The sequence below is a fragment of the Anopheles bellator genome, chromosome X (assembly GCF_943735745.2).
Source record: "Anopheles bellator chromosome X, idAnoBellAS_SP24_06.2, whole genome shotgun sequence".
Lineage (NCBI taxonomy): Eukaryota > Metazoa > Arthropoda > Insecta > Diptera > Culicidae > Anopheles > Anopheles bellator.
The window spans coordinates 3,856,808-3,876,903 of record NC_071287.1 but is presented as its reverse complement, the minus strand read 5'-3'; the positions used below and the strand labels follow the sequence as shown (position 1 = coordinate 3,876,903).

At 53.6% G+C, this 20,096-nt stretch overlaps 2 protein-coding genes across 2 annotated transcripts in view; both read right to left on the bottom strand.

Moving 5' to 3' along the window:
- Positions 1–6,306: 6,306 nt before the first annotated feature.
- LOC131214045 (alpha-2Db adrenergic receptor) overlaps positions 6,307–20,096 on the bottom strand; it is a 77,353-nt gene continuing 63,563 nt past the window's right edge. Inside the window, exons 2-3 of the mRNA XM_058208390.1 lie at positions 7,433–7,591; positions 6,307–7,368 (exon numbers count right to left, since the gene is read on the bottom strand). Of these exons, the coding sequence (XP_058064373.1) occupies positions 6,307–7,368; positions 7,433–7,591 (1,221 nt within the window). The remainder of the gene's footprint in view (positions 7,369–7,432; positions 7,592–20,096) is intronic.
- On the bottom strand, positions 16,700–18,127 carry LOC131214046 (uncharacterized). Its single transcript, XM_058208391.1, has one exon. The coding sequence runs from the start codon at positions 18,047–18,049 to the stop codon at positions 16,769–16,771; it is 1,281 nt and encodes a 426-aa protein (XP_058064374.1). The 5' UTR covers positions 18,050–18,127; the 3' UTR covers positions 16,700–16,768.

The following is a 20,096-nucleotide window of genomic DNA, read 5'->3' as shown; positions in this document are numbered from 1 at the left end:
CCGTGATTCAGCTAGTCTACGAGCAGAGAAACGAGCAAATTCGAGCAAATGCTAATGTGAGTCAGCTAATTCCATTTGAGTGAGCGGAGCAGGCGTTTTGCCCATCGTCTCGCTAGAAGCGGCCCGAGCCAACACCTGCACGTCTCAATGTGGGACTGTTGTGGTGGGACCCTCGAGGGACGCGTTAATGAAACGGAATTGGCAAAAGGACCCACCGGAGCCGACCCATCCCGGACTTGCCGGGTCGACCAGCTGCGGTTTGGAACCCAGGAACCACCGAGGCAATGGGCGTACTGGTGGAAACCCGCTGCTCGACATCCGGCAGGAATAAAAAAGAAATGCAATTTCCGGCGTGGCAGTGTGTGTGGCTGACACACACAAAAACACACTCTTCCCGACAATTAGAGCCATTGTTGGCATTCTGTTGAGGCGCCTCTTGTCCCTCAGCCACCCACCGCCCCTCCCGCCTGAACACCCAGCGAGCTTTGCAAGGTTCTGGTAAAACATGGAAATACGGGCTCCCCCCCCCGAGAGGAGCCATCCGTCCGAAAGCACCCGAGAGGCAAGAATAATTTCTTGAGCGACTTTCACTCCCTGGCCATACCCCCCCCCCCCACCCCCCCCCCCCGACGCCCCCCCCCCACCCGCGACTTTTTGAGAGGAAATAAAAAATTCAAAGCTACAAATAAAAGAATTCCAATCCTCGGGGGCGCGCGCGCGCGAGGCGTAAATGAAGTAAGGATTAAAAGTGGATAATTACTTGCTGTCGCGTGCGCTTCCCATTTCCCGGCCCGGTCGCTCCGGTCGTCATTCGGGTTGTGGAGCCCCCTGTGTCCCCGTATCGCCAAACCCAGCATTTTGGTCCAGTGGACCCGCCGGAAGGTACACGAGAGTGCGAAGCAGGCGGAATAAAATTCACGGGTCTGATGAAAAATGAAATTTTTAATTTCATTCTCAAGATCTCCTTCTGCCACCCCCCCGCCAACCCCCTCGCATTGCCGTTCCCTTCCCCCTTCCTGGGCAGCCTTAAGGGTACTTAAAGATGATACAAAAAGCCACAACAGAAGCGTATGAAAAAAGGTGGAAGAAAATGAACATTCCTTCTTCGGCCGTGCATTTGGGCCGTGGCCGGAAGGAGTGCCACCTCTGGTGGGTTTCCAAAGACCTTCCTGGGCAGGAGGCACCCCATCCGTGCGTGCGTGCGAGTATGTGAGTGTGCAGCTGACCACGATGACTGGCTCTGGCCGGGAGCACCCACCAAAAAAAAAAAAAAAAACGGAAAAGGGAAAACAAAAACGAGTTCTAGCGAACAGTGCACGGTCGCCACTTGCATGCTTTGCGTGTTGCATAGTGCGCAGGGGCCCGCCCGCGTAATTTTATCATTTTAATATTTGTCACTTTGCCATTGTGCAGCCACACTGCGCTTGGTGTTGATTGTTCCATTTTCCATTCCCCCTCCCCCCTTTGCTTTATTGCGCTTTGTGTCTGCCCTTTCTGTTATTACCCCTCTCACAATTGCATTCAGTGTGTCAGGGTGTGGGTGTGTGGGATCGTCGTCTTCGTTCGTTGGTGGATTGTTTCGCCCTTTTTGTGTACTTGAGGGGGGAGGGGGGGAGTGTTGTGGGTGCACCAGGTGTGCGTCGTGCCGTGTGAGTGTGGAATAGGGACCGGTGCGCTTTCGCTCTTCCTTCAGCTTTTTTTTTTTCTTTTTCGCCAACTTTCTTAGTGTGTTTATTTGATTTTCTGGTTGCTTTCGTTAATAGTACGTGATTACGCTGTATACGACTGTCGTTTATTAGTTTTTACTGTTGATTTTTTTTCCGTCTCCGTCCTGCGCCTTTCACCGTGCTTTGCTTCGCTTTTGCATTGTTTCTTAAAATGTAAACGATCAGAAACCTCGTAATGCTTTTTATTTGATTTTACTTGTAATGATGCTTGTAAGTGTGTGACAAATGGTCTCTTCCTCTGAACCTCCTCCCCCCCCCCCCCACCTCTTTACCCCCACCCTGTTTGCATTCACAAACATAGACACTCGCTCGCTCGTCGAATATTGGTTTGGTCTCGACTTCGTTGATGACATTGGCCCGTGGGAGAGTGAATGTGATTGTGGAGTGTTTTCTGCTCAGCAAAGTATTTCGCGCACTTATCTACAACATCCTTCCCCCTTCACCCTTCTACCCCCTTCTCCTCCTACGGGTTTCCCTGCTTCTTCCGGCACCGGCAAAGTCAACAAAAACTTTGGTGACACAAATTTCGCTACTACCGTGTGTTGATTGTTTCCCAACTTCCTTGCGCGGCTCATAACAGGAACGGCCGAAAAAGGATTACACCTTGGCCGAGATGCAAACGTGCGCGTGTGTGTGTGTTTGAGGGGGAGGTGGGGGGGCGGCACACACACACAGACACACGCACACACACACACACGCACATACAGTGACATAAAACGTTAGTTAGTTAATATTAGTGTTCTGTGTGGTGGTTTCTTCTCCCTTCCATTTCATGCCCTCCGTTCGCTTCTTTTTTTTTTCTTCTTCTTCTTTTGCTTGTCCGTTACTTTTTAAAAGTTTTGTTTGTTTGTTTGTTGTAGTTTATCCAACGTTTTAAATAGACACTAATAATGCTAATGGTTTTTTTTGTTTGGCTCGTCGCTCACCGATCGCTCAATCCCCCCCCGCTACCGCTATCCATCCCTCCTTCCGCTCCCGCTCCCGCTCCCGCTCCCGCTCGGTCGTCCTGCGCGCTGAGCTCAGGTTCACATTTAAATGTTGTTTTATCTAGGTTGTGGTTGTGAATTGTAAGAATCGTTTTTAGAATAATTACCAATCTTATTTAACACGTTTTTTTTGTTTGCTTGCTCTCTTTTCGCTCGCGAGCCCAGCTCGCACCACACACCGCCCGTTCGCTCCGTCGGACCGTTTATGTTTTTTTTGTTTTCCCCCATTAGTTTAGTTCGTCGGCCCGCGTCTTCTCGATTGCTGCCGGACAACGGCCGGTCGACTTTAAAATCAATATTTGTTTCTCATGCCATTAATAATGCTTGCTCTGCTCTCTCGCTCGCGTACACTCGTCCTGATTCACTCGGAAACGGCTCGTACTTCCATGTTTGCATTCTTTCCCATTTAATCCTTCCACACAGACACGCACACACACTGTTGCAGAGCGAACGGTTCAATAAAGTGGTGGTGCAGACGCTATATTATTAGAGAGTTATATATATATATGTATATATATATATATCTATATATCATCTTAACTACATATATCGAGAGAGAATGTTCTAAAATTTGGTACAGCACTGATTAGCACAGCACCTGTCCGTACCGAAAGAACATCTAATTTCACTTGGTTGCTTTCATTTGGTGTGTGCCCGTGCGGCCAAAGCCAGTTTGGCCGGGTGCGACGCGCGACACAGGTTACAATGTTTTTTTTTTTTTTTTGGGTGTTGGTTGGTTGGTTGGTTGGGTTTGCCCGTTTCCTCGTTAATGGATTAACTATTTGGGTTTCTGTAAGTTTGTTTAAGTTTGCAACGCCACCACCACCACTGTATGTTGCCGGGTGGGGGTTTTCGGGTTCCGATCCCGATGCTTCCCGTCGGCCGGTTTGTTTTTTTTTACTATTTATTCTTTCACCTTCTGCAACTGGTTGGTGGTGACTGGTGTGACTGGTGACTCATTATGCTATGCTACGCGACGCTAACGGGGATGGGGTGTTGTGTGTGTGTTTTTTTGCTGTTGTTTCTTTGTTCTTATTTGCTGGTCTACAATCTCTCTGTTACGTTACCGCTAATTATTAAACGTCCCGACGTAAACGTACTTTATCGCCCCTCTTTTTTTTTCTTTCTTGTTCTAGTTTTTTGTTTTGTTTTTTTTTCTCCAGTTCAATTAAGAGCTTGTTAGGTTTAGGTTTTTGTGTTTTTGGTTTCGTTTTGGTTCAACATTCATTAGAATATGTTTAAAAATTAAAAATCGCTTAAACAATTGATCCTTGATCCGGAACCTTCTTTGATCCTGATCCCGTTCCCTTGGTTGTGCTTTCGCCTTTCTATTTCTCGTTCTCTCTCTCTCTCTTCCTATTTCGCTCTTTCCCTGTCACCTTTCAGTGCTTCGCTACCGATCCTGGTGTGCTAGTTTATTATCATGCAGATTGTACTCTCCCCGCCCGCTGTGCCGTTTTCAGTAGCAGCCACGCGACGGGTGATTGACGATTTAAAAAGTAATACATTTCGAGTAGAGTACCGTACCGAGTTCGGGTTTTTCGTATGTCGTTCGCGTTGCTTTTATGCTACCACCCACGTCCTGTACGTGTTATGTACATGTTGTGTTGTGTTTTGTTTTTTCTTTCTTTTTGGTTTGATTTCCACTGCTGTTTAGTTGTTCATATTATTTGCTTCCACTGCCTGCCTGCTAAAGGTTAGGACTACTTCCCCACTTTAGTGTTTTGATTTCGCTAATTGTGCTAACACCGTCCTCTCTGGGGGGCACTCTGTTTGTTGGTATGCCCTCCTTTCATGCCCTGTTTTTTTTTTTTTTTTTTGGTGTGGAGTAGAGTTTTCGTTTTACACGCTGCACGCTGCTGCGGTTTCGGTGTATTTACAGGTTCCAGAGCCCCAGCTCCCCAGGAGTGCGCTTCGTATTCTTTCGTTCTCTCCGTGTGGAAAAAAGACTTAAAATAGCATTTTTACCTACCGTACTGTACTACTTATGATTAGTAAGTATTCTTTTATTGCTTGGATCTACCATGCCACCCACAACCCCAACGCCTCCGCTCTCCGCCTATCGTAGCGTTCGACGAGACACGGGGTGGTGCAGGGACACAGCATAACATGATGCCCCTCCTCTTGCGCCGAGTAGGAATATAGTTGTGACCGACCGGTGGCGGCGAGTGTACTTTCCCCGTTACATATATGTGTATGTGTGTGCGCACACACGCGCACACCGCTTGTTTGCGAATCGTGCGAAAGGGAAACGGAGGCTGGCACAGCAACCAACGGAAAACACGAGAGAAAACTTGAGAGCTTTGCCTTGCGTAGGCTGCGGTCGAGCTATCGAGAAGACGTACGCTATCAGCTGTTCCTCGATTACTCGATTCTTACTCTAGCTCCTGCCCCCCTAGGCTCCCCTTCCCTTCCCACACCCCACCCGTTACCGAACTATCGGACACCCCGCGGCGAACCCGCCCTCGTTCCCGTGCGTCCCCAATGCTATGTACAGGGGAGGTTCGAGCCGTTGCGAGCACGCGAGAGCGGGTTCGCCTCTGTTACCGGTATTTACCAACGATTATATATCAATTTTTACAACTCTTAAAACATACGCAACCGTTGCCGAACCAGGTGTGGACACAGCAAAACAGCCAACAGCGCTGGAGGGCGCTTTCAGTTTTTGGTACCACCTGCATCACCTGCTTCGAGTAGTAGTTCTGACGGAGGGAGCAAACTAGCTAATTGGTGCCACCACCACTACACACGTGTCCTAGAAAGGGCCAAAGGGCCCCAAACCAGGAGCCCTGCCCCCCCCGTGAGGGCAAAAGTACACCGAGAAGTTTTGAATCAACAAACCTAAACTATGGCTTGGAAAGGACGTCCACTCCTCCGGAGAGTCCGGAGTCCAGTCCAGCCAGCCCTGCCCGCCACCCGGTCTAGGTTCGTGTTAGTGTACGTGGGTGGGCATGGTGGTGTGTAGAGCCTACGTTAGTACGTTGAATTAGTTACCTATGCGCTACTACGCTTAGCAGTACTGCGTGTGAATATGCTTTTGCTCTATATATGACCTCGTATATGTGTATATAGGTGTGTATATATAATTTGTCTCTTTTGTCTACATGATTGCGTTTGTGGGCGAAATCTCGAACGGAACGGAACGGGCGTCCCCGGGTGCCCGGGACGCCCCGTACTAGTTCCCAATCCACAGTCGATCCCGTTGCTCCCAAGCGCCGAGCGCCCCTTTTCTGATGGGCCCCCTTCTGGTGGGTAAGTTCAGCTAGTTGGCTAGTTGGCTGCTTCGATCTCCCCAGCCGCATGCGCAGTTCCTGCGCACCGGTGACCGGCCGATGCGATGCGTGCTGCCTACCTTGCAGGCGCACGAACGTTGCGAGCCTAGTCGTTGGCGTCGTCTCCGTCGTCGTCGTCGTCGGCGACGACGGAAGTGACGCGCTGCGGGCGGCGATGGCGATGGCTTTGGCGATCGCTCACTATCACCTGAGGTAGCCGCCCCGATAGCCGCCACCGAGCTGTGCGCCGCCAATGGCCCGCTCCGTAGCCTTCTCGATGCTACGGGAGACGCAGCGATAGCAGCACACGTACGCCAAACATCACTTGAACAGGATGCGCCGGAAGGCCCGCCGGAAGTCCTTGTTGAAGATGGTGTAGATGGCCGGGTTGAGCGCGGAGTTCATGTACCCGAGCCAGAAGGCGAGCGAGAACGCACTGTCCGGTATGTGGCAGTCGGGGCATATCGGCACCAGGATGTAGAGGAAGAAGAACGGCAGCCAGCAGGCGATGAAGCTGCCCATGATCAGCCCCAGGATGAGCGTGGCCCGCTTCTCCTTCTTTCGCGCGATCCGCCGCTTCTCCTTCTCCGGGTCGCGCGGTTTCGGCTTCGGTAGGGCCGGTTCCAGCTCACTGCAGCCACTATCGTGTTGCTGCTGCTGCTGTTGCTGCTGCTGCTGCTGCTTGCTAGCGATCATCTGCGAGATGGCTGCGTGCTGACCTGCACAACCATCGCCACCACCGGTGCCTCCCGCTTCACCAGCAGCGGCCAGCATTGGCTGGGTGCAGTTGGTCCCACGGCCACCGCCCGGACTAGTGGCGGCGCCCTTCGCCTGGCGGCTCTTCGACTTGCCCTTGCCAAAGATCGGTTGGCAGAGGCGAAACTTGAGCGGCTTCACCACCGCACACCGGCTGATGACGCCCGAGTCGGAGCTGGACGGGTCGAACTCGCTCACCATGTCGGTGTCGATCCCGACCGACAGGGCACGGTTCCGGCCGGCGATCGTCACCGGTGACACCCCGTCCGAACCCGGTCGGCCTGCCCCGGCCCCTGGGGACGGGGGCTGGCCCGCGCCCGGCACCGCCACCTTGAGCGTGTCCTTGTCCGGCGGCTGCCCGTGGTGGTTGTCCTGCTCGGCCGTCGCCGCCTCGCTCGTCGACATGTCCGAGGCGAAGTCGCACGTCACCACCGGGATCGGTGGCATCGACGGGGAGGTGCGCGGCGGCGGCTCTATCGTCGCTATCTGTTGCTGCGTGACGCCCCCGTTGCTGCCGGGCGCCAGGAGCTGCTGCTGCTGCTGCTGTGCCGACTGATTGTTATTGCTAGAGGCACTGGGAAGTGATGGCATCGGGACGGTGCCGGCGTTGCGTGTGAAACTCGTATCCTGTCGTGGAGAGAGGTGAGGTCCCTGTGAGCTGAGTGTGTGGGGGGCATGGCCCAACACCTACCTGTTCGCTCGGTGGTTTGAGTGGCTTCTTGCGGATGCCGCGCCGGGCCCGAGCCTTTGCCGCGAAGTAGATCCGTATGTAGACGAACACCATGATGCAGCTCGGGATGTAGAACGAGCCGAGGGCCGAGTACAGCACGTACCCTATGTCCTGGCTCAGCTGCAACATAGAAAAGAAAAAAAAAACGAACGTGAGAGCGAACGTCCTTATGGTGCATCCTTCACTCGCGTACGGATCGCGCCGTCATTAGACGCTGTCATCTTCTGACCACCTTCGCAGTCCGACAGTAGACATCGTTTACCCCGTAATAAATATCCATTCAATCCAACAGCGTTTAGTTCTTCCCTGTCTCGGCGCGTGTGTGGATCGAGCTAACCTCATTTCGTTCGCACACGGAACACGAGTGCGGTTTATCATGTGCCAATTCTACGCCGAAGTTTGGCTTTTCTGATAACCGGGTCGGGCGGTGGTGGTCCGATGTCGTCCGGCTCCAATTCTCGTGCTGGGATCGGTGGCAGAGGTTTCTCGGACCCGGCCCCACAGTGTCATCGCTCTGTGGCTTCCCATGATGGGCCCCCCAAGTATGGTCTGCAAGTCCTTAGCATATGCGATGCGTGATTTGATGTTGATAAATTCTTCTCCACTGCCCTGGTCTGGTCCGGGGTCCTCGCCCCCATCGGTTCCGATGTGCTCTTGTCGGTCGCAGGGACTCCGGTAGATCCGGTCCCGCAACGGGTCGGCCCCGCCACAGTGGGGAATTTGTATGGGAAAGGCGGACATATTTGTTTTTAGGAAGAATCTGTGGACGTTTTTCAACGTTTTTGTTTCCTTTGCATGTGTTTTGGTTGAATTCACGCGTTCAAGTATAACAAATAAGCTTTTTCGTTATTTTAAGGTTTATAAACGCCTTAAGTATGCAATCTGCATTACACCAAAAAAATTAAAGCTCTATATCAAATATCGAATAAAAGCAAATATCGAATTTCTGCTACAAATCGAATGGCTTATGAGTGTAAAAAAGGTTATGAAATGCTATAGGAGCTATACCCGTTTGCGTTTGTTGTAATTTTGAAACAAGTAATTATTACCAAATAAAGTTTGCAACCCATGAACTATTATTTAAACGTTTGATAGAATATTTATTAGTGCATTTCTTCATCCACTTAAATCGATATTATCTTCTTGGTTAAATACATGATCAATTGCAATATCGTCATTAATGTTTTCCTCCATGATAAAAAAACCTAATAAAGAAGTAAACATTTTAATATTCTACAATATGTGTCTACAATTTTGCGGCACAAACTACTTTCTGACAGCTAGTGGATATTAAGATATTCCTAAGCCTGTCTATTAAATCTTTAATTAAGAACAGTACTCGCACGCTAAGGATCTGAAAATAATCGATGGCAAATGTTACCTTGAAGAGCTTCTTTCTGATACCTGCCCGAAGTTGTTAAAAATTATTTTATATGAAATGCTTAACAAACTCTGCACAAACCTCAACTAACAACGAAGAGGTGAAATAGAATGTAGAAGGTTGTGGGGTAAAATCATTTTCAAGATTATTAACATCACTCATCTGGTTAGGCGTTGCACTACCAATAGGGCAACGCATACTTCATTGTTTTGTGATCACTGATAACACTTAGTTTATTAAAAGAAGAGAAAAGGCATAAGACAAATATGTTTCATAGGCTACAAAAGACCAGGCGCCTCCTTATGCACCAGAAGGTGTTTTCATAAAAAAACCGATCGGAGCGGATGCAAAATTTGCTGGAAATAGTTAAAAATTATCGAAACTTTAAGCAATGCAAAACGTAAACGTTTGATTATTTCATATGACAGAAGTATTAATTACTTTTCGAATGATAGGAACATTACCGCTGCAGAACTGTGCTAGCGATCGCGTGTTAAAGTAGCTGATAAAAGTTGGTTTTAAGGAGCCATTTTTATCACTCTTTCGACTTTGACAGATGAATTCTCGGAATCTGCGCTACACGGAAGGCAGAAAATTCGGATTTGTCATAGATAACTTATCTATTTTAGGCTAATATGACTGAAACCTCAAATTTTGAAATTGATTTATGACCGCCTTTTTCCCATAGTGACACCGGCAACGATGATGATCTGGCCAACCATTGGCGGCCGTCGGTGTCGGCCGATACGGAATGGTTACTGTTGTGCTGCCACGACAACGAGAGCGCACTGCGAACTGACTGCCGGGCACGCCGTTTGCACCGTGCTTCTCGTGTTCCGTCCGTTTGGCCTTTGTTGGGCGAAAACAAATAATACAATTATGGCCCTCTGCCGTCGTCGTTCGCCACCGAGAGGCTCACCTCGCACACGGACGGCCAGCCACCGCTGAAAGTCGGCAGAGTGGCGCGGCCGAGTCTGCCACTGGCAGTAAACATATCGCTGCTTCCGAGCAAACCACAACACGCGGCCATGGTCGGCCAATTCGTCATCGGTGCCCGAGAGCACGAGGTCGCTGCTGCTGCTGTCAAAATGGTAAACAAAGCGTGTGTACGGCAGAGTGTGGGTAGCGCGCCGGGTCCGGTTCGACTTAAGGCCGACTCGTCCGACACGCATACATTCGCGTCCGTCCGTTCGAAACAAAGGCCCCGGGCGAGTGTCGAATCTCGGACCGTACCGACCGCACGATGGCACGCGCTCCGGCCTGTCACCCGGTGCCGGTGACACACGCGGCTTCTGTGGATCTCGAGAGCGCTGGAGCCCGGCAGATCGGAGCGGTGGACAATTTATGTTATTCAACACTAATTATACACGGAGAGGCTGCCCCACGGTGAGTTTTGCATGAGTCAGCCACGAAAGGGCGTACGTTGTTTGTTGGCGTGCCATTCATACGTCATCTCCGCTCTCCGATAGCACCATCATCGAACGGTTCCGGATCGGATCATCGCGGAGCACCACCGACCGGACCGGGCCGCGTAAGCGAGCGAGAGACAGAATTAGCTCCATCAAAATCACAATGATTCAATTTGGTTTTAGCTCGGGGTCGCGGCCAGAACCGTGCCGTGCGCCGAAGATGGCCTCCCGGGCTCGGTGGCTAATAGAATTATGATCGTGGCCGTCCGAGCGAAACGAGCGCGGTTCGGACGGATCACCGCTGCCCGTAATTGGCCCGTAACCACTCACAGCGCGCGGGCACCACACCGCAGAAGGCTACTGAGAAGGAGGATGGGGCTACGAAATTCGACGCTAATCGATACCGCCCTGCCGTTTGACGGATTCAGCTCCCAGCAGCAGCAGCAGCAGCAGCAGCAGCGCGGTGTCTCAAGTGACCGGCCGGCTCTCGACCATCGGCCGCTCGTCGATTGGACTGTTTCGATTGGACATTTATTGCCGATATCTTCCCGGATCGGATCGGACTCTGGTCGTTTAAAGCTGCCCCCGCATCTGCTCGAATGCGAGGCGTGCGTAGGTTGGACCCATAATTTGGGCTGGCTGTTTTGGATTAGGATCGAGCTCCACCTTCTCGTTACACTCGAAACAAAAAAGGATGATGGCACAGAGACACACATAAGGATCGGAAAGGTCGCGACTGCAGGCGACATCCCAACCACAGCGGTATTAACTGATGCTCGGTAATTGGGACCAGCGCATTAAAAACGGTGCCCGATCTCTTCACCACGTTCGAGCAAGGGAGCAAAAAATGCAAACCCCGGCCCCCGGAGGGCGTTGTCGGTGATAATGGAGTAAAGTTTTGCAGTCCGCTTCGGCCTCAACAATGTGCGCCCAGGTAGGCTGGACGGACGGACCCACAGCGAGAGAGAGAGAGAAGGAGCAAAAAAGCACCAACTTGTCAACAGTGTCCCTTTTGCCCATCGACGCACACCCAGATGTACGCACGGGAACGTGGGCCCAGCGAACAGGCGTTGCAGGCGCCCGACCCGTTTACATCGTTTAGATTGTGGCTCGTGGCTAAATGAGGCCTGCACACATCGAGCGCGTTAAGTGCCGTTATTTCGTCTGCTGCTGCCACGGCGAAGGGCTGAACACGGTGGACGGTGAAAAGTGGTGGCAAAAAAAAAACAGCGGCAAAATAGGACCAGAAAGGACCAGAAAGAAAGATCGAGGCTGGGCGAAGCTCACACGAAGAGGGTGCGCACGGCTACACGATAGATAGATTACCGCCACGAGCCGCGGGCGGGGGTAACGTGAGTGGCGGCGCGTGTGTAATGGCAGGCAACCGGGCAGGCTGCCGACACCAGAGGGAGCCACTCCACCAGACGACAAGTGGCGCCTCGTGTCGAAGAGAAGTTTTTACCCGCCTCAGCGCCGGCCCGCTCGTCCGTTCGTCCGTCGCGCTGAACGTGACCAAATCCGGTTGACCTAAATAAGTTTTACATTCCTGCATCCGCCATTCGGGCGCGCTGGCTTTCGATAATAAGGGTTTTTGCAGTCGGCGTCCTTTTTCGCTCACCCGCACGCTGTCTTTCCGTGGTGTGTTTCATTTTTTGTGGTGTTCTAACCCGCAACAAATGCTGTGATTGTGCTGAGAGGGGTTCTATGGGATTCATCCTTCAGAACGTCAGACACTCCGAGTCCGAAAGTTGGGTCGATCGATTTGAGTTGCACAGACAACATTGAGGCCAGGGGTTTTCGTAATTATTGGAGGAGTAGTAGCAGTAGGAGCCACCCAACACTGGGTACCCGGCGAAACAATGTATTGTTCTAAAAGTGTTCTAAAAGTTCGACCGTACCATGCCACTGGGTTTTTCGGTGACGGTGTGGTGTGCTTGCTGGCCTTGTCTGTGGCCGTACCCGTTTTCGCGCCGAAGTTCAAAACAATAGCCAGTTGATATCTCCCTCTCCCTCCCTCTTACTCCCGGCTCTCCTCCGCATACGCTCTGTGGTCCGCCCAAGCCACGGTTCCCGCTACGGTTCCGGGGCACAGCTGCGCGACGTACAATGGTCCCACGGGACAAATTAAGGCACAGCATGTCCCGGAGTCCAATAAAAACCACGAAAACTACCGACGAATAATACCGACCAGTGGGGGGTGGTATAGAGCGGCAGCCGGTGGTCCCTGGTGGTGTGAAAGGGGGGGTGGAGAGGCTGACCCACTGCGAGTAATTGAATTAAATAACATTATAATAACGTGCTCACGGTGCTCACAGTACCGTCGGCCGGCCCCGGTGGTGGCCGGTTCGCGTGGCGACACTTTTCCCAACCTCCCCACCTCCTACAAGGTGCCGTCCCCGTCCTGTCCCCTGTCATCCGCACTTTACGGTGGTTGTGGGTTTCGGGTTACCACGGGCGCTCCCACCATGTTACGTCCGGTTGCTGGTGAACTCCGGGACTTTGTGGAACTCCGGGAGCTTATGTTACACTCAGTTCTCCGTGCCCAGCCACCCACCTGACCTCCAGCCCGCCCGCCAGCGGGGCATGCTTGTACTAAATTTTGTACTAAAACACAGCGCCGATGTCCGGTTTGTTCTATGCAGCCACAGCCTGTCGACATCCTTTCGAACGGCACACACGCGCCGTGTCGTGTGAATCATTTGCATGTCATAATTTTATAACGTCATTATTTCCACACCACACACACTGGAGTACCACTGGACCACGGCAGGGTTGCGCCTGGGCGCGCTATTTAGCGTAAGTATGTGCCCTTACGTGCCCCCGCCACACTACTCTTCCGACACGTCTGACGATGCTCTTTCTCCTTGCACCCTTTTTTTAGTACAATAGACGTTTGGTCCCTTCTTCGTGGATTGGTGCTGGTTTTGGTGTCCTTCAGCACCGCACCTCGCCTACTGCCTAATCCGTTCCCGAGGGTGGCTTGAGTCATGTCGTTTGTTCACGTCGAAAGGACATTACAAAAGGAATCTGCTGCCCCGCTCATCTTCGGTCTGCCGGGGGTAGGTCGTGTCGCGGATAATATCGCCGCGGACCGCCTCAGCTCCGGAAGACGCTTTTCTGCCCGCCCGCCCGCCCGCCGGTCGGACATCGTTGGCGCGTTCCAGCAGCGAATCCATTACGCTCGCTCATCGCGCGCTCGCTTCCGATAGCGGGCGCTGATGTGACCCACCACACTACCTCCCACCACCCCCGCGTTCATCGATAGCAATAGCGGGAGGGGGTGGGTGACGTACGTAATTGAGCGTACGTGTGTGCGCATCGTAAAAGCAGCTTTTATCCCAACCCGCTGTTATCCCCGTCGTTGCTGGCGTGCGTTGCCCGTTGCCTAACTTGCAGGCGCTCGCGGAATGAAAAGGGGCCCCACGCTGGGAGCAGTGAAAGGGTTGTTCGAGAGCAGCCACCACAGAGCGCGGAGGCAAAACAAAGAAATGCGCTAAAAAAAAAATGGCGTATCCATCCGACCGGCATCGTTCTTTCGCGTGCGCTCTCTCTCTCTCGCACGGGCGAGATGAAAATCACATTTCCTCGTTGTGTGTGCAATCTTCCGCGAAATGCACACAGCACGGAAGGCCGAGGCGACGATGAGGATGGTGTTGCTGCTGGTGATAATGTGCCTCCGGGGCGTGAAATCGTGCGAGCGGAAGGAAGTGTGGGAGTGACGCCCCCCAGAGGGACGGGACGGTGGGGGAGGGGGTTGCGTGGTGAAAGTGCTGCACGCTGTAGTGTGCTCTGCGCTCTACAGCATTGATTGTACATTGATTAAATGTTGTTGTGGTAAATTTTACGCCGGCAGTCCGCGAACCACCCACCTCCCCCTTCCTCTGGCTGGCGATGGCCCACCCAGGAACAGGACACTTATGGAGCACACACACACACACACAAACACGGGTATAAAGAGTCCGGTACATCGTGTACATCGCGGCGAACGCGATTCGCCATTTTTAATGCTTTTTGGTGTATCGATCGTCCCGCTACACTCTCCGAACCCCCCCTCCCCCTCCCCCTCTCTCTCTCTGGTCGCCCTCAGACTAGCCTCCCCTCAACCTCCGCCCCCTCACCCCACCCCCCACCGAATGTGCAATGTGAACTCATATCCCGGGTCGAAGATACGGTCGTTGGGACAGGGGTACAGAAACAGCAAAGGAAAAAAAAAAGGTGGCACGTGCGCTACAAGAGCAGTCCGAGGCAGTGGCAGTGGCAGTGGTGTGACCCAGCCAGTGTGGCCCATCCATTGCCAAAGGAGTGCCACACCATCTTACGCTTATGTCCCGCGGGGTTTGGGGCCGAACGGTCTGAACGGCCGAGGTCAGGACGTACACGGGATTGCAATATTTGCGTGTGTTGCGCGGGGCACCATAGGGGTGGGCCAGGGATCCAGCCATTCAGCAGTATGTTGAGTGCCAGCCAGCATGGGAAGCCGGAAACCTACGGCATCGTTCGTCCGACCTATTGTGTGTCGAGTTTTGTCGAGGTGGGAAAAAATGGCCCAGTCCCCCGAAAAGTGGCTTGAAGGAGGCTTTTTGCCGAGCGGTTCTGGACTGGACTTTTGGACCGGACAAGAAACATTGATTTGAAACGTTTCGTTCACAGTAATCATATCGAAATTTAATCGATATGTCTTACGGAATCAGGACTCGAGGGTTCACTTTAGGCTGGAACTCAGCTATGACATCTACTATAGCTAGAGTCGGAAAGTCGAGCAATCCAATCTGCAATCTGTGGAGTGGAGATCCTCGGCACCATCTACTAGCCAAGTCTTCAGCCAGATCCAGCTGGAAAGCTGCGAAAATGTTGTTCTACAGTACAACGAGGGTCCCTATCCAGCGTCCAAAGGTTAACATTAGTGTCGATAGCTGAGGTTACGCCGAACCGTTAGAATCCCAGTGTCGTATCATACGCCGCTAAGATATGGACTTGAACCAATGAGATGTACATAGGACATGGATTTGGACCAATTAGATCAAACTCCCTCCAAAACACCACTCAAGAAAAACGCGAAATGGGCTGCACGTACTCGTACAAACATTCGAAAGGTTCTGGACAACGTTGCTCCCGTCCGTTGCTGAAGTGCCGAACACTTCCAGTAGCTCAGGTTCGTATTCGCGCCCCAAAAAATCGGGCCGATACTTAAGCGATTCACTCCCCGACCCAGAGCGCTCTTGTTGGAAAACTTATCGGAGAAACGGTGCCCACTGCTGAAGCCCTCCGAACGCCCTCGAATCCTTGATTGAATCTCTGGTCGGCCACAAATCGGCCATTCGGCCTTGGCAGAACCCCGAGTGCCCTCCTCCCTTCTCTTTCTCTGCCGAAGAAGAAGGAGCAGGAGCAGCAGGAGCAGGAAGAGCACGTAATGTCCCGAATGAACGATGACGCTCAATATGTTAAAAGGCAATCAATGCCACTGCCACTGCACGGGCCACGGAAGATGAGCGCGTCTCCGAAGACGTGGGCTCCAAAAACTTCCGGGGCACGACGGCGTGCCCCGGACCGGCTCCGGCTACCTGGGACCTGCTGCCGAGCCGGATGTGGGAGATTTATTAGTTTTTTGCCATTTGCCACTTCCGCAACTTTGCCTGTCTCGAGGAGTCGGAGGAGTAGGACACCGTCGCTGCCGCCGCCACCGCCTCGGTGCTTAAAGTTTAATGGGCGATTATCGATTCCTGGCCCGACCCCCGGCCCACCCTCAGCGAACGGGGGAGTAGACTCCACTCGGACACGATTCCAGAAGCGTTCCCTCGAGCGAGCGAACCAATTTCCGGTACGACACCAATTCGCGTCCGTTACGATTCCGTGCGTCCGACTTCCACTTTGCCATGGGACCATGAAGCGAAAGCGGAGCACCGGAAGACAAAATCGCTTTCTCAGAGTGTGTGCGTGCTGGGCGGCGTGCGGCGAGCGAGCGAAGTAATATCACCGATGACATAAATTAATTTCAAATGGCAATAAATTACCGCAGCCCTCCAGCACCAGCGAGAGAGAGAGCCGGAAGGGAGGGGTGCGGGGGGTATGTGGCGCCAAAGAAGGGTGCCGGAGAGCTTCATGAATCGGCAGCCGGTCAGCAGCAACCATTGATTGTGCTCGCCAATCTGCTCGCTACGTCAACCTCGGCGCCTAGACTAGCATCTTCGCCATCACCACCGATTTTGGCATCAGGAAGCCAGATGGGTCGGTGGCGCCTGAACAGTAGGCAACCCGTTAACCGGCACACCGTCGTCACACTCTCTCCGGATCGAACCGACGAAGGGGTTTTCGGTTTTGGTATTTTCGAAACGTGGGAACGTCTGCGCCACCGACCCGCCGTTGCTCTCGACGCCACTCACCGCCACGTGAGCAACGATAGAGCGAACTCGTGGGGACTCTCCGGGTTTCTTTGCTGTAGTTGCAGATCGCTTTATTGGTCGCTTTTGCTTAACGGTTGCGGGGTCTGTGTGTATGGCGGCTGGCGGCTTAACGCCTGCGGCCCTTGGCGTTGCGGGCCTCCTTCAGGTAGTGCTCGTAGTCCTTGTTCTGCCCGAAGCCCTTGAACATTTCCTTCACCTTCGTCAGGCGGTCCTGCGCGTCCTGGCCGAGCTTCTTGCGCTCGATGAAGCGCTCGAAGACCTCCGTCTCGCGGGCGAGCGCCTTCAGGTGCGTGTCCGGGTTGTCCTTGTTGTAGCGCTTCACCTGCTCGAACACCAACCGGAACGACTCGAGCCGGATGTCCGAGCTCGGTATGGTGTTGATTGTGAGCAGGAACTTGGGGAAGTCCATCGTCTTCCACACGTTGGCGTCGACGGTCATGAGCTGGGTCTGGATGCGCTTGAAGTACGCCGGGTACGCCTGGCCGAACAGGGCGACCGCACGCCACTCACCGACCGTGAGCTGCTGCTTCCAGCGCTTGATTACCGGGTCGAACGCCTTCATGTAGAGCGCCTGCAGCTGCGCCGTGAGCGCCGGTGCATCGGTGGTCGCGTCGAGCGCATCGAACGCCAGGACCACCGCCAGGCCCTCCTGCTCAGCGATGTTCGGTCGCTTGAGCATCTGCTCGTGCAGTCGCTCGTAGATCAGCAGCCGCATGTTCGCATCGTTCAGCTGGCGCGCAAAGTCGAGCATGTAGCCGACCCGCACGTTCTGGTACTCGACCTTCCGGTACACGAACTGGACCATCTCCTCGTACGCCGTCCGGTCCGCCGGTTGGCCCTGCGTGTACAGCGTGTGGTACTTGTGTGCCTGCTTCGCGTCGCCGATGCCGATGTTGGTCACGACCAGCTCCAGGCAGTATTCGCGCTGTGCGCGCTTCACCACGTCCAGCTCGGCCTGTACCTTGCGGGCGTCGTCGCGCACCTTGTTCAGGTCGAGCTGGACCGCCTGCGCGTTGCGGTCCGCGTCGGCCGACAGCTTGGCCCGCTCTTGCTGCGCCTGTCGCTTCGCATCGTCCAGCAGCGTCTGGCAGAAGGTGGTCGAAGGCTCATCGTTAGCGTTGCGCTGCTCACGCTCCAGACACCCGGTCAGGTTCTTGCGCGTCTCGTGAAACGTCAGCAGCAGAGTCGTCCAGGTGTTGTCACACGTCAGCTGGCGGCCCTCCGTCATCCGGCCGAGCTGTTTCATCAGGTCCCCACCGACCTGGACCGTGCACTGGTTCGGCACATTCTGGAACTGGCCTTCAACTCCACGCTCCGAACCGCCCCACAAGAGCAGCGCCCAGCCTAGCAGCGCAGCCGATAGCCGATGTCCGGTACGCCGTCCCATACCTCGATATCTCGATACTCCACTCGATAAGTTCCTTGCCCAGGGTTCCTTCTTTCTCTCTGTGTGTGGCGTCGGGTTCAGGGAAGTCCGCTTCACTTGAACTGGACTGGAGAGGCTTGTCGGGTGATTTTATAGTCGTCCCGACCCGCCGGCCCGTCGTTGAAAGTGATGAAATACAAATATTGGGATAGGTGGCGTCGGTCAGGAGGCCGGCCCGATGACTGAGATTAATCGTGATACGGAAGCGGACGGATCCGGCTCTTGTCATCCGGTGGACAGATATGCAAATGAAGGTGTGCACACACAAAGCCCCCGGGGGCCAAACTACGGGGTGGGCAATCAATTTTCTTCCGTGTATACTCTGGGTCTGGGCACACAGAAAATCGATCACTGCCAGTGGAGCGCAGTGGCGTGAACATTCAGTGTTTTACCTTCATCAAACGCTACCTGTCTCCATCTGGAGTAGATTTGGATACGGGAAGATCCGGAGGGTGCAAAACATGGCGAACGTTATCCTCAGAAGACCGGTGTTAAACCTGAGCCAGGCTCAGCCAACTCCAAGCCCAGGCTCTTGATGCAGAAGCTGTAGGAAATCAATCGAACTGCGTCGATTTCCACAGTAGCACGATGCCCATCATCTGCGACAGGTCCGTCGCACTTCAAAGATCCCCGTGGTCACCGTGGGCGCTGGTCTTGGAATTTCCACCACAAATCTGCTGCAGCCAATTCGCGAACGTAAGCGAAAGAGCCAAATCTAATTTTGTGTCGCCCCGACCCCGCTAACTAGCTAGCAAACGCTCGAACTACTCGAAAACGCCACGAAACTCTCTCTGCTCTGCCGGTGGTCCGACGAAGCGGTAAACTTTGTCCAACACTTAGGCTACTCAGGGCACTAATTGCGGAGGCCCGGAGAACTGTGCGGCCAGAGGCTGGTGCTCTTCGTTGTCGTTGTCGAGAGGAGGTGCTGGGCTTTGGCGAGCCCTGGAACGACGAAAAAATCGATCGGGCGACCAAATTTAATTAAAATTACACTAATTGGGTTGGAAGCTAACTAAAAACTTGATCATCTTCACTTGGTGGGACTTGCGGGCGGGTGAAGTCCGAGAAGCTGGCAGTTCCTAAATGGCGGCACATTTTTGGCCGGCGGCGGCGCGCTCACCGAAAGGGGCAAATCTGTAATCCGTTGGTTCCGGGTCCAAGGGAAAGCCGGGGTGGCGCCATCTGTCGTCGAAGTGGAACGCCACTCGATCCAAGTCCACTCCACTCGTCCGATCGATCCGGATTGGCATTGGGCAGTTCCAAATCCCGTCGGCCAGACCCTCGAGACAATCGAGGCCAGACATCGAGTGGTGGGCCCCCGTGTGCCGAAATCCAGAACTACGGTCCAGCGACCTGCCCCAAAGATAATAGTTGCGCGCCAACAAGAGCACTCGACGCGCGCTGGTGTGGTGTGCGTTCTGCCTTCTTTGTTATCGCCTCCACGCGCTCCACTTGCTGGAGTGTTTGGCCAGAATTGGCTCCGGTAGCCCGAGAACCCGAGCCAGACAGTCCGTCATCTCCGAACGACCGGTATGCGAGTGTCTGTGTCTGGCCCCGGGCGGCGCAGGCAGGCTAGGTAGAGTGAAGTCGACAGGCAGCGGGCCCGGGAGACAGGTGCCATCCAGAAGTGCCATCGTTCGTTCGCACTTCAAAGCACCGTTTCATCAACAAACACGGCCGACGACAGCAACAGGAGCAGATTGCGTGGAGGCTGCTGCTGCTGCCTGTGACTGTGACGAGTTCCTCACGGGCGGGCCAAGGCAGGGGCGATAATAATGAGTCTCGCTACTCCGACGAGCGATGCCCGACGGGACGGGGATGCTCTTTAATGTCGAAATGTAGGTCGCCAGTCTGAAGTCTGTACAATTTGCAAAGAAAGATTTCCCGCCAGATGTGAGGGTGCGATGCCGGGGTGCGCAATCATTTAACGGGCTCCCGGTGACTACTCCGGGTAAATCTTCATCGCTGGTGTCGAACGTGGATCTCAAGAACCACGGCATAGTTCATG